General features: G+C 65.9%; 5 protein-coding genes across 5 annotated transcripts in view; 3 read left to right on the forward strand and 2 right to left on the reverse strand.

The window, feature by feature from the left end:
* Window positions 1–2,287: 2,287 nt before the first annotated feature.
* On the reverse strand, window positions 2,288–4,185 carry EMIHUDRAFT_422415 (hypothetical protein). The gene is made up of 4 exons (XM_005761383.1): window positions 3,612–4,185; window positions 3,336–3,543; window positions 3,167–3,268; window positions 2,288–3,049 (listed from the first exon to the last, which is right to left on the reverse strand). Exons 1-4 carry the CDS (start codon window positions 4,151–4,153, stop codon window positions 2,459–2,461), a joined length of 1,443 nt encoding a protein of 480 aa, XP_005761440.1. The 5' UTR covers window positions 4,154–4,185; the 3' UTR covers window positions 2,288–2,458.
* Window positions 4,186–5,184: 999 nt separating this feature from the next.
* EMIHUDRAFT_216821 (hypothetical protein) lies at window positions 5,185–5,877 on the reverse strand (the record flags this gene model as incomplete). Its single annotated transcript, XM_005761384.1, has 1 exon — window positions 5,185–5,877. One exon carries the CDS (start codon window positions 5,875–5,877, stop codon window positions 5,185–5,187), a length of 693 nt encoding a protein of 230 aa, XP_005761441.1.
* Window positions 5,878–6,946: 1,069 nt separating this feature from the next.
* Window positions 6,947–7,612, forward strand: EMIHUDRAFT_216822 (hypothetical protein; the record flags this gene model as incomplete). Its single annotated transcript, XM_005761385.1, has 1 exon — window positions 6,947–7,612. The coding sequence occupies one exon, from the start codon at window positions 6,947–6,949 to the stop codon at window positions 7,610–7,612; it is 666 nt and encodes a 221-aa protein (XP_005761442.1).
* A 632-nt stretch (window positions 7,613–8,244) lies between these two features.
* EMIHUDRAFT_53670 (hypothetical protein) lies at window positions 8,245–9,261 on the forward strand (the record flags this gene model as incomplete). Its single annotated transcript, XM_005761386.1, has 1 exon — window positions 8,245–9,261. A coding segment is annotated over one exon (1,017 nt), but the record flags the coding sequence as incomplete, so codon positions are not given.
* Window positions 9,262–9,479: 218 nt separating this feature from the next.
* EMIHUDRAFT_216824 (hypothetical protein) overlaps window positions 9,480–11,480 on the forward strand; it is a gene marked incomplete at both ends in the record, with an annotated part of 2,883 nt that continues 882 nt past the window's right edge. Inside the window, 6 exons of the mRNA XM_005761387.1 lie at window positions 9,480–9,559; window positions 9,637–9,691; window positions 9,857–10,171; window positions 10,329–10,671; window positions 10,866–11,043; window positions 11,305–11,452. Coding sequence (XP_005761444.1) covers window positions 9,480–9,559; window positions 9,637–9,691; window positions 9,857–10,171; window positions 10,329–10,671; window positions 10,866–11,043; window positions 11,305–11,452 — 1,119 coding nt within the window. The remainder of the gene's footprint in view (window positions 9,560–9,636; window positions 9,692–9,856; window positions 10,172–10,328; window positions 10,672–10,865; window positions 11,044–11,304; window positions 11,453–11,480) is intronic.

The raw sequence follows: 11,480 nt of genomic DNA on the forward strand, positions 1-11,480 counted from the left end.
AAGGGTGGCGACGGCGGCGATGGCGGAGAGGGCGGCGGCGGCGGCGGCGGCGGGGAGGGCGGCGGCGGCGGCGGCGGCGACGGGGGTTCAGGGGGGCACATGACGACCGGATCACCACGACGGCACTCCATGTTCTGGCTCACCATGAATTTGCATCCGTAGATGACGCCGCGACTCTCCTCGAAGGTCCTCGCGCATTGCGCGCGGTGACCGTGCCAGTGAGAGCAAATGCTTCGGTCCGCCCACGCGGCGGCTGCCCGGGCGGCGAGCGAGCAATCGTACGGCGGCGGCGGCGGTGCCGGAGAGGGAGGCGGCGGCGGTGGCGGGAACGGGAACGGCGGCGGGCTCGGAGGGGGTGGCGGCGATGTGGGTGGCGACGGAGGCGGCTTGGCCGTCGGGCTGAGGGGCGGCGCTGGCGGCGGGCAGGGGTCGGTGGGGGCGCCCTCGGCGCAGAAGCCGAGGTTCCACTCGCACGGCCGGATCCTCCCCTCCTCCTCCGATGTCCAGTAGCGGAGGCACTCGTCGCGCGAGACGATGTCCCAGCACGAGACCCTCTGCCAGAGAGGCAGGCTCTGCAGGTCGATCCGCGTCGCCTGCAGGCACTCGAAGGGGGGCGCCGGAGGCGGCGGCAGGGGCAGCGGCGGCGGCGAGGGGGTCGGTGGTCGCGGAGGTGACGGCGGCTGCGGCGGCTGCGGCGGGTCGGGCGGCGGCCCGGGAGGGGGAGGCGGCGGAGCCGGCGGGGGTGGAGAAGGCGGCAGCGGAGGTGGCGGCGCCGGAGGCGTCGGCGGCGAGGGCGGCGGGCAGACGATGGGTGGCCCGTCGTCGCACGTCCCGTGGTTGTGGTAGTCTGTGTAGACGCACGGCCTCCTCGAGTTGCCCTCCTTGATGTAGAACTTTTCGCAGACCGCCCGGCCCTCGCCAGAGTACTCTGTGCAGCGCGTGGTGTCGATGTAGACGGGGTGCCGCCGGCCCTCGAAGACGGAGCAGTCCTGCGACAGCACCACCGTAGCCGCGGGTGCCAGCGCGAGCAGCCACGCACGCCCACGACCGCCGCGAGACATGCTCGAGTCGCAGCAGCGGGGATGCGCCCGCCGTCTGCCCGTCGCGCGAAGTCTGCCGGGAAAGTGTGTTGTCGCCGGCCACATCTTTTTTCTTTGCCGGCTCGTTTTTCTTTTTACACGAATTCCATGGCGCACGCCATTAGCAAAGCTCGCCTCGGCTGGGCCGACAAGCCTGCAGCGCTCCTTGCCCTCAGCGAGTACCTCGCCTCGCTTCCAGGCGGCAGCGCCGACCTCGTGAGAGGCTGGACGACACGGACGGCGATAGGGCGAACCGGAGACAGAAACATTTATTACCACGATGAAGACGGCACCAAATATCGGAGTCGAGGAGAAGTCGCCGAGTCCTTTGGACTGGCGCAAGGCAGACACAGGCAGATTGGGCAGCTCGACGCCGCTGCGGTCGACAAGAAGATGTGGAATGGCGCCTGGAGCGCAGGCTGGCGCGTCAGCACGACTCGCGACTGCCATTCGACCTACACGTCGCCGGACGGCCGCACCTTTCGCACGCGAGCGGAGGCGGAGGCGGAGGCAGCGGCGAAATCAGGCGCTGGCGGTAAGAAGCGGAAGCGAACGGCGGCCGCGCCAGCTGCAGTCGAGAAGCGGAAGCGAGCCGGAGCCTCGCCGGCGACCTCTCGCAGCCTCCCGCCGCCGCCGCCGCCGCAAGTCCCCACCCCCGTCCATCCAGCCCCTTCGGGAGGTGGCGGAGGCGGAGGCGGCGGAGGCGGCGGAGGCGGCGGAGGCGACGGAGGCGGCGGAGGCGGCGGAGGCGGCGGAGGCGACGGAGGCGGCGGAGGCGGCGGAGGCGGCGGAGGCGGCGGAGGCGGCGGAGGCGGCGGTGGCACGCTGCCCGCTCCCCCGCCCCTTGGCATGGCGCCGGTTGCGGGTGCGCTCGAGGCGATTGGCCTCTCGAGCTACGCCGACCGGTTCGACGAGCTAGGGTACGACGACCTCGCTTTCCTCGCGCAGATGGGCGGGGAGGAGCTGAGGCAGGTGGCGGTGGAGGTGGAGATGAGGCCCGGCCATCGCGACAAGTTTGCGAGCTGGTTTGGGGACGTGGCCCGGCGCTGGTAGCGGCCACACTCGCACCACCGCAGCTGGCGCGGTGTGGGTGGGACGGTGCACACAGCGAAACGGCTTTCCTGGCGGGATCCCAGTCTCCGATCCTGTGGCCGTCCGTTGGGGATTGTGGGGATCCTGTGGCGCGGTGTGCGGAGTCGCCCGCTGTGTCCATAGCGACGATGTGTTAGAAGCTACGACCCTCTACATTTCGCCCCCCAATGTGCGCACACTCGTGGTGTACGTGGACACGGTCGCGCACACAGCCACACTACCCTATACGCGATCTACGGCTATGTCGTAGATGCTAGACCACATGGCATCACACACAGCGTTTGCTTTCACACACTCATTACACATTTTTCTTTTGCATTCGGATCCGTTATCATCGCTTTTCGCTTCCGCTCCTTGAGCCTCTTCCGCGCCTGCCTCCGCTGCTTGCCACTCGTGCCGGCGAGCAGCTCCGCCATCGGCCGCGAGAGCAGCGCTGCTCGCTTTGCGCTTAGCGGCGCCTCAACCGGTGCGCCGCCGCCCTCTGCCCTCCGCCGCACCTTCGCGCCCTTCGCCTCGGAGGGCGGCCGCAGCCTGGGCCGCAGCTCCGCGCCGCCGATCGGGGGCTCGAGGGCGGAGGGGGCGGCGCGGAAAGCGGTCCGCAGCGCCGCGAGCGACGCCTCGCTCGGCCGTGGCGCTGCGGCGGACTGGAGGAAGAAGAGGGAGGTGTCGTGGTTGGCTGCCCGCCACAGGGCCGGCCGGTAGTGCTGCCCGCCCTCGAAGAACCCGTGCTCCGCCTGAGGCAGCCGCAGGTGCGCCGAGCAGCGGCACGACTGCTCGAGCGCCCGCCAGCAGGGCTTGTCTTGCCAGTGCGGTATGATGACGATGAAGGTGAGGGCGTCGCGCCGCGCGTCGGCCGAGGCGAGCAGCGCGTGCATCCGCTCGCCTGGCCGGGGTTGGGGGGGCGGGTCGTGGGGCTGCTCTGTCTCGTCGGCTGCATCTCGGTTGCATCTCGGTTGCATCTCGGCTAGCATCTCGGCTAGCATCTCGGCTAGCATCTCGCCCATGGCTGCGACGAGGGGCGGGTCGTAGGGCGGGTTGGCTTGGAACGCGCCAGAGGCGAGGAGGGGGTCGAGCGAGGGCGAGAAGAAGGAGCCGACCTGCGTCGCAGTTACAGGGCGTGAGGTGGCGGAGGGGCGGGTCTCGAGGGCGGGCGAGGGCGAGGACCGAGCCAAAGGCTCGGTCGACGTCGGGCGCGGCGGAGCAGAAGGAGGAGAAGCGCGCGTTGAGCGGCGAGGCGAAGAGCTCGAAGGCGGCGCCGTGGTGGCGGGCGAGCGCGTCGAAGACCCGGTACCCGACCGCCGCCTGCATCCCTCCCGCCCGAGGCTCGCCGCCCTGCAGCGCCAGCACGCGGGCGAGCACGCAGTAGGCGCGCCTACTCGTCGCCCACTCGTCACCAATCCACGAACTAAGGCACGCGCGACGAGCGCCCAGCGAGGCGACCGCTCAAAGAGCCGCTCGCCGCTCGCCGCGGCGGCATCGCCGGCGTCGCCGCTCCTCAGCAGCGCGCGCAGCTTCTCGAGGTGCGACCGCTTGCACACCACGCTCTCGCCACCGCACGAGAGGGTGACGGTGCCGCCCGAGCCGGAGCCGCTCAACCGCACCTCCGACGCGGCCTGCTGCGGGCCGGCCGCGGCGCGAGCGCACGCCAGGCGCCCCGCGAGCGCCTTGGCCCTCTGCTCGAGTGCTGCCGTCGCCGCGAGCGCCGCCTCCTCGCTCATGCCGGCGCAAACCAGCTTCCGGCGCAGCGCCGTCGACGCCTCAGCTGCCGGCGGGTGCGGAATCACGGGAGCTCCCTCAGAAACGCCCGCTCGGGCCGACCACAGCCACTGCTCAAAGTGCGAATGCAGCTTGCGGCCACCGAGCGCGGCACACTCGCTGTGGAATAGCTCGGAGAGCTGCCGCACGCTGGCGAGGCCGAGTGCCTCGCACACTGGCACTGGAAGTGGGCTGGGCTCGGAGGATGCCGTGCTGCGTTTTGGCATCGTGAGCAGCAGCCGTCTTGGGTGCGTGGTTGTGTTTTCTGTGAGCAGCAGCGGCGCGTATTTTTCTTTTGTGCAGAAACTTCGTTCCGAATCGTTGAGAAAAGGACCCCCAGATCCAAAGGGAAAACAGATGACCCGCGCCCGTCGTCCTTCGTGGGAGCGCCCGCCGCAGCCCGTCGCCGGACCCCGACCGAGTATCATGCGGAGCCTCGCCATCCTGGCGCTCACGCTGGGCACCTGCGCCGCAGTGCCCGCCGTCGAGTCGTGGATGGTGGAGGACGGCTTTCTCGCCGACGACGAGCGGCAGCTTGAGGAGGTGGCGGCCGGCGGCACTGCAAAGCGCAAGACGTGCCCAATCACAAACCTGCCCGGCGATTACCGGTACGAGGCGTGCGGCGAGTTTTGCAAGGAGCCAAAGGCGGGAAACCACTGCCGCTACTGCAAGTGCAAGTCGTGCTCATTTTGCCAGGCGCGGCTCGCCGACGTCGCGAACCAAATCCATGACAACAAAGTGCAGCTAAAGGCGAAGCGGAAGGCTCGGAAGGCAGCGGCCGCAGGCGATGCTGGGCAAACGGTGACCGTGCAGGTGCAGACGGGGGCGAAAAAGCGCAAAAACAAGGGAGCGGCGGCGGGTACGACCACTACCCTCTGAGCTCTTTGCGACGAGAGGTTCCCTGGCCGGTCATGTTTTGCGGCACGAGCTTCCCTTAGAGAGTTGAGTGGGGCGGTGGCGCCGCCGCTGTGATGCGAGCTATAGCGGCTGGCGAGAGGGAGGGCTGTGCTGCGGAGAGCAGGCAGATGCGAGCTCGCTCCCTGCTGCGGTACAAGAGAGAGCGGAGAGGTGCCGCACAGAGGCCACGCGCAGTGCGCGCTCGAGACGGCGCGTGCCGAGAGTCGAGAGAGAGTGCAGAGTGCGCACTCGCCGCGAGACGCTGTGGTGACGCTGCTCTGTGAGAGAGTGTGATTCGTGCGGTGTTTGCTGAAAGGCACTTAATACCCCGACAACAACCATAAGGCAGCTTCCATGAGTCTCACATCTTCTTCTTCTTTGCCTTTGCCTTGGCCGCCCGCCTCGCCTTGCGGTTCGAGCCGCCCGGCGCCGCTGACATGGATTCAGTGACGGCGTCCGGGTCCTCGCCCGCCGCAATGCGGCGAGTAGACTCACGCATCGCCTCGAACTGCATCAGAAACAGCGCCACCTCCGTCTCGGGTTGACCAGAAGCCGTGGCAAGCCGCTGGATGCGCGGGCCTGGCTTGGCGGCGCCCGCCTTGAGGTCATCGATCAGGAGAGCCGGATCGCTCTTCTCCTCGGGCAGCATCACATCGACGATGCTTGCGTGCCGTTCGAACTTGGCCCGCGTCTCCAGCATCTGGTCCGTCGAGAGCTTTCCCGGGAGCGCGCCTCCCGACTCGCCAATCCCAGCGAAGCCGCGCGCCATGATCACAAAGTCATCGAAAGTGAGCTCGCCGGTCTTGGCGCGCGCATCGATGTCGGCTACGACCCCTTCGATGTCCGAAGGCCGCTTGGCGCCGCCAGCCGCCTCTGCCGGCGCCTCCTCTGTGTCCATCCCGGCCGCCGCGGCCACACCCTTGACTCCGTCCACAAGTGTGCCAAACATTTTCGAGGCGAGGCTCTCCATGACGACCGGCCGCGACCGCGACAGAGAAGCCGGGGCGAGCGGCGCCCGCGGAGCGAGGCCAACAACAAAAAGGGCTGAGAGCATGTGCGTGTATGTGCCAGGATTCTTCCTCGCCAAAAGAATTGTAAAAATCTAGCACAACACTGGGCACAGTCCTGTGCGCCAAAAGAAAACCGCCAGCCGAGAGAGCCGAGAGAGCGATGGTGGCGGCGTGCCGTCCTCCCATCCCTCCCTTGGGTTGTCTGTTTTCTTTCTTTCTTTCTTTAGAGAGCGAAGAGATGAGTGGGAGAGGGAGAGGGAGAGAGAGAGAGAGAGGGAGGGAGGGAGGGAGGGAGAGGGAGAGGGAGAGAGAGAGAGAGAGAGAGAGAGAGAGAGAGAGAGAGAGAGAGAGAGGCGCAGAGAGAGAGAGAGAGAGAGAGAGAGAGAGAGAGAGAGAGAGAGAGAGAGAGAGAGAGAGAGAGAGAGAGAGAGAGAGAGAGAGAGAGAGAGAGAGAGAGAGAGAGAGAGAGAGAGAGAGAGAGAGAGAGAGAGAGAGAGAGAGAGAGAGAGAGAGAGAGAAAAGAGAGAGAGACTCTTCTGAGCACTTGAGCACTGGATAGGGTCGGTTCCGCATGGTACGGGACCCCTCGATCGTCTCGCCTTCTCTCTTAGTTGCGCGACGCGCCGCACGCGCGCACCGTCTCTTTCCGAGAAGGCTCCCACGCACCCTCCAGCTGTGGGGCACGCACACGAACAAAAACATTGCTAAAAATCTCTCTCGCACACGCGAACAAAATTCGCTCTCACCTGGCAACCCTGTCTGCACGTCTCGCGCGCGCGTGAACAGGGCTCCAGGCCCCAAATTACGTGTGAGTGTTAGAGTTGTTTGGTATTGCTAAAAATCTCTCTCTCTCACACGCGCGAACCAAAACACGCGACAAACAAACGGAAACGCGCAAACTAACTAAAGTCTAAACACAAAATCTGACCCTCCCGGTCTCTCGCACGGTGCCGAGAGTTGTAGACAAGACTCGCCGCATCCCTAAAAGCTAATTTCGCCCGGAAAATTATTTCGCAGCACGACGTTCGCCGAGACTCCGCCGAGACACCTCCAAAGGTTCCAGAGTCGACTCTAGACGCTCCGAAGACACGCTCCAGACGGTCCTGTTCTCAGATGTTCGTCTACGCCAAGCCCTCCTGCCGTCCGTGCGCGCGCCCGTGCGCACCCTCCGCCCTCCACCTCATCGTGCTCTTCCTCGCGGCCCCGCTCCTACTCCGCGTAGCCGTCGTGCTCCTCAGCTCGCTCCTTCCGTTTGCGCTCATCGCCCTCGCTATGAGCGCGCTGTTTTGGCATCCGGATCCCGTCCTCTTTCACTTCACCAAGAAGGACTGCCAGGCAAAGCGCCGTGAGGCCCAGCCTCCGGGAAAGGCGATTCCCGCCGCGTCGAAAAGCGAGAAGTTTGACGTCACGATTCCCGCACCGGGGATCGCACAGGAGGACGTGCAGGCGGAGGTGAATCACGAGAACGTGCTCATCATCCAAGCTGAGACGGACTCCTTCCACGGCGAGCATCGCGCGCGCTTCTGCCGCGCCATCCGGCTTCCCGCTTCGGTTGACGTCTCGAGTCTTGCAATCGAGGTCACAAACGGCCTGGTTCGCGTCACCGCGGGCAAGAAGCAGCCCATCAAGGTGGCCATCGTTCCTCCCGCAAAATCCGAGCCAGTTGATGCAGAGTCGGGCACGGTTGATGACGCGGACGCTGCCGACGCGAACGCCACCTCGGAAGCCGAGGGTGACGGCCTCGGCGACGGCTTTGTTCGGGTCCGCGAGTCCAAGTGAGTCTGGCCTGGCGTGGCGCCCGTGAGCGCTCCCACGCCACCTCACTTCTCCGCCCCAACACTGAAGATCGTGTACAGTAGCAAGCCGCTGGGAGAGAGGAGTCCACGCAACGGAAACCGAAAGCCCCTGTGTGTGCTGTGAATGCCCCCCTTCCTTGCTCGCCTCCCCAAGCCCCTGTGCGATGTGCATGTGGGACGTGGGCCATTTCTTTTAGTAGAGAGTGTCAAAGGAAGAAACAAACTGTGAAAATGTACATTCAAAAAGTAACGGCCGCGCCCGGAGCGCGGAGGGGTGCAGACAGGGTGCAACACCCAACACGATTTTTTATAGAATCTTAGAATCGATCGATCGAACTAGCTACCGGCAGGGCCTCCACGACACCACCTCACCCCCTCATAGATGTAGCGCGCTGCGTCGCCGTATTTCTTGCAAACAGCTGTGAAACGAAAGTGTGCCCGCGGACGGAACTTTCGCCACGGACGGCCGAGTTCGTGGGGCCCGACGCAGCTGTGACACACACTGCGCCTGGCTTCCGCGTCCACATCCGGCACAGAGCCTGCATCGACACAGTTATGGGCAAGGGCGGGTGCGACGCGGTCGGCGTCGCACTTTTCGTGGGCGCGACAGCCGTCGGCGTCATTGTCGCCGTCGCCAACAAGGCAATGTACCAGCTCGAGGTTGTCGGGAGAACCGGCGAGCTGGAGAGCTTCACGCCGCCGCTGTTTGGCACTCTCGTGATGTTTCTTGGCATGGCACTGGCGCTGCCGCTGCACTGGTGGGAGACGCGAGGGTCGCAGGCGCAGTCCCTCGACTGCAAGACGATCGCCCTACTGAGCATCCCGACGATGTTTGACCTGGTCTCGACGAGCCTGGCCACGCTGAGCGTGATATTGCTGCCCCTGTCGACGTGCATTCTTCTCCGCTCCTCGGCGGTCATCTTTGTCGCCCTGCTCAAGCACTATGTGCTCAAGGACATCCTCTCCCGCTCTGAGGCGGTGGGCGTCTTCATCATCACCCTCGCGATCCTCCTCGTCGGCTACGTCGGTGTGTCGGAGGACGGCGGGACGAGGCAAGACGGAATAGATGACTCGATGCCGTCAGAGGTGGAGGGGCAGAATAGCGGAGGGGCGATGCTGGGTGTCGTCTTCGCCATGGGGTCGGTGCTGGTCGCGGCGCTTCAGTATGTGGTCGAAGAGAAGCTGCTCGACGACCTCTCCACGCCGCCAAACCTGCTGGTGGGTGTCATGGGCGCCGTGGGTGTCGCCCTCACCCTATTCGTGACGTACCCGGTCTACTACTTCTTCATCCCTGGCTCGGACCACGGCCGCTTCGAGGACCCGGTAAATACGCTCGTCAAGCTTCAAAATAGCGGCGCCGCCTGCGCCCTCTCCGCCATCGACCTCTTCTCCGTCCTCTTGCTCAACGTGATGACCATGTACATCATGCAGCGGCTGTCGGCAGTCTGGGGCGCCATCCTCGGCAACATCCGGCCGAGCGTCACCTGGCTCGCGCAGCTGGGGCTCTACTATGGGGTGACAAACGGCGCCTTTGGCGAGTCGTGGAAGGGGTTCGAGAGCTGGCTGCAGCTGGTCGGCATGGTGATTCTCTTTGTGGGCATGGCGGTCTACAACGGCACGTTTGAGGGGCCAGCGCCGGACGCAGCGGGCCCTGCGGCGTACAAGCAGTCCTCTGCGGTGCGCTTATCGTCGCGGAAGACGGGGTCGGCCTCCTCGCTGAGTAACCCGCTCTTGGGGTGACTGACAGCCGCGTGTTTGCATGTGGACAAAATACAAATAATTCTCAAAGAAGGGGGTGTCCTTGGACCTTGCAGAAAGAAGAACGAAAACAGGCCGGGAGGGGTGGAGGGATGGCAGCACGGCATGTAAAGATGCGAAATTCTTTTTCCACGATCAACAAACTGCGCGCTCCTATTTTCTTTTGGGTCCTGTGGGCACCCTATATACATGTACCATACGACCCAAGAGACCTCGCGGGGCGTGCGAAACTGGATCCCCCCGGGCCAGGGTGGCAGAGCGGGGTAAAGGCCCATTTCGCCGCCTCGCGTCGCTGTCCTCGCCCGTGAGTAGTGAGTGAGTGTGAGTGCGTCACTCTCTCACACACACGCGTCCTCGCCGTAGCTGTGCAGCCAAAGAAATCGCGGGGAGCATCGGCTCGCTCAAAGCGCCCGACAGCCCTCGTGACCTCACTGCCACGGCACCTTCCGCCCCGAGCACTGAGGCACAGGCACTGGCGCATTACCACGCCGCTCTCGCACACCAAGCTTCTGGCCGCGTCGGCGCTGCCGTGCGCCACTTCCGTGCGGCGCTGGCGTTGCAGGCAGATTTCCCGGCAGCGCTCTGCAGCCTCGCCAGAGCGCAGTCCTCCATCTGCGATTGGTCGAGCCGCGAGGCGACGCTCGTCTCGGTGCGAACCAGCCTCGTGCGCCAGCTCGACGAGGGTGCCTGCCCGGCGCTGCAGCCCTTTGACGCCTTTGCGGTGCCGCTCGAGCTGCCGCTTGTCCTTCGGCTCGCACAGGCGCACGCCGCGGCCGCCGAGGCCGTCGCCGCAAGCCTGAGGCCTCTCCTCCCTCCGGGCGGCCTCTGCCACCCGCCGCGCGACGCGGCGGCCGGCAGCGGCGCGGCGGGCGCGACGCGGCTCCGAGTGGGGTACGTGTCTGCCGACTTTGGCGACCACCCGCTGACACACCTGACACGAGGGCTCCGCGATGGGCCTTCTGCTCGGCGCCGTGGCCGCAGGCGCACCGACTGCCGCCCGTGCGCTGCGCCGTAGGCTCTTTGCCCTCCACGACCGCAGCCGCCTCGAGGTGTTTTGCTACTCGCTGCGCCAGAGCGACAGGTCTGCGCCTCGCGCCGCTGTCGAGTCTGCAGCAGAGCACTTCGTGGACGTCTCCTCGAGCGACAGCGCCGCGATCGCGGCTCGGATCGCGGCGGACGGCATCCACGTCTGCGTCGACCTCAACGGCTTCACGAGCGGCGCGAGGACGGAGCTCTTCGCGCTTCGGCCCTCGCCTCTGCAGGTCGGGATGCTCGGCTTCCCGGGTGTGATTATATTATTTATATTATATTATATTATATTATATCTGCAGGTCGGGATGCTCGGCTTCCCGGGTGTGATTATATTATTTATATTATATTATATTATAGGTCGGGATGCTCGGCTTCCCGGGTGTGCGGCATGCGGGGCCTCGACTGCCACGCGACGGACCCTGACCCCGCCCCGGACCCGGACCCAGGCTCGTCGGGAGGCGCCTTCCTCGACTACCTCGCGACCGACGCCGTCGCCTCGCCGCCGCAGCTCGAGCGCCTCTACTCCCGAGGCGTTTGCTCGCTCCCGTCGCGACGTGGCAGTGACGCGTCACTGCCACGCGACAGGCATCTCTACTCGGAGGCACTGCTCCGGCTGCCGCCCTCGTACCTCGTCACCGACCACGCGCAGACCCTCCTCCACTGCGGCGCGCACACGCTCCGCCCTACCCCACTCGGACGCCCGCACACGCACCCGCACCCGCACCCGCACCTGTGCACAGGCATTCTGCCTCCGACGGCCGTCTCGGCGGCGTGGCTGCGAGGCGGCGGCGGAGGCGGAGCGGGTGGCGGCGACGAGGGCGGCGGCGGAGGCGGGGACAGCGAGGGCGGCGAAGGGTGGGGCTTGCGCGAGATTCTGCGGCGGAGGTATGGTCTGCCCCCTCTGGGTGTGGTGTTTTGCTGCTTCAGCCAGCTGTACAAGGTGGACCCGGCGACCTTTGCCGCGTGGCTCTCCATCCTTCGCCGCGTGCCCGGCTCCGTGCTGTGGCTGCTCCGCTTCCCTCTAGAGGGGGAGGTGGACCCCTCTTGCCGCCAGCCCTCCC

The sequence above is a fragment of the Emiliania huxleyi genome (assembly GCF_000372725.1).
Source record: "Emiliania huxleyi CCMP1516 unplaced genomic scaffold EMIHUscaffold_71, whole genome shotgun sequence".
Lineage (NCBI taxonomy): Eukaryota > Haptophyta > Isochrysidales > Noelaerhabdaceae > Emiliania > Emiliania huxleyi.

Excerpts from the sequence above, each read along its gene's own strand:
- EMIHUDRAFT_422415 (XM_005761383.1), bottom strand. The coding sequence starts at position 4,153 with ATGCCAAAACGCAGCACGGCATCCTCCGAGCCCAGCCCACTTCCAGTG. Across the intron at positions 3,544-3,611 it reads GGCGAGCGGCTCTTTGAGCG|GCGCGCCTACTGCGTGCTCG; the intron begins GTCGCCTCGCTG and ends GGCGACGAGTAG. Across the intron at positions 3,269-3,335 it reads TCGACCGAGCCTTTGGCTCG|GTCGGCTCCTTCTTCTCGCC; the intron begins GTCCTCGCCCTC and ends ACTGCGACGCAG.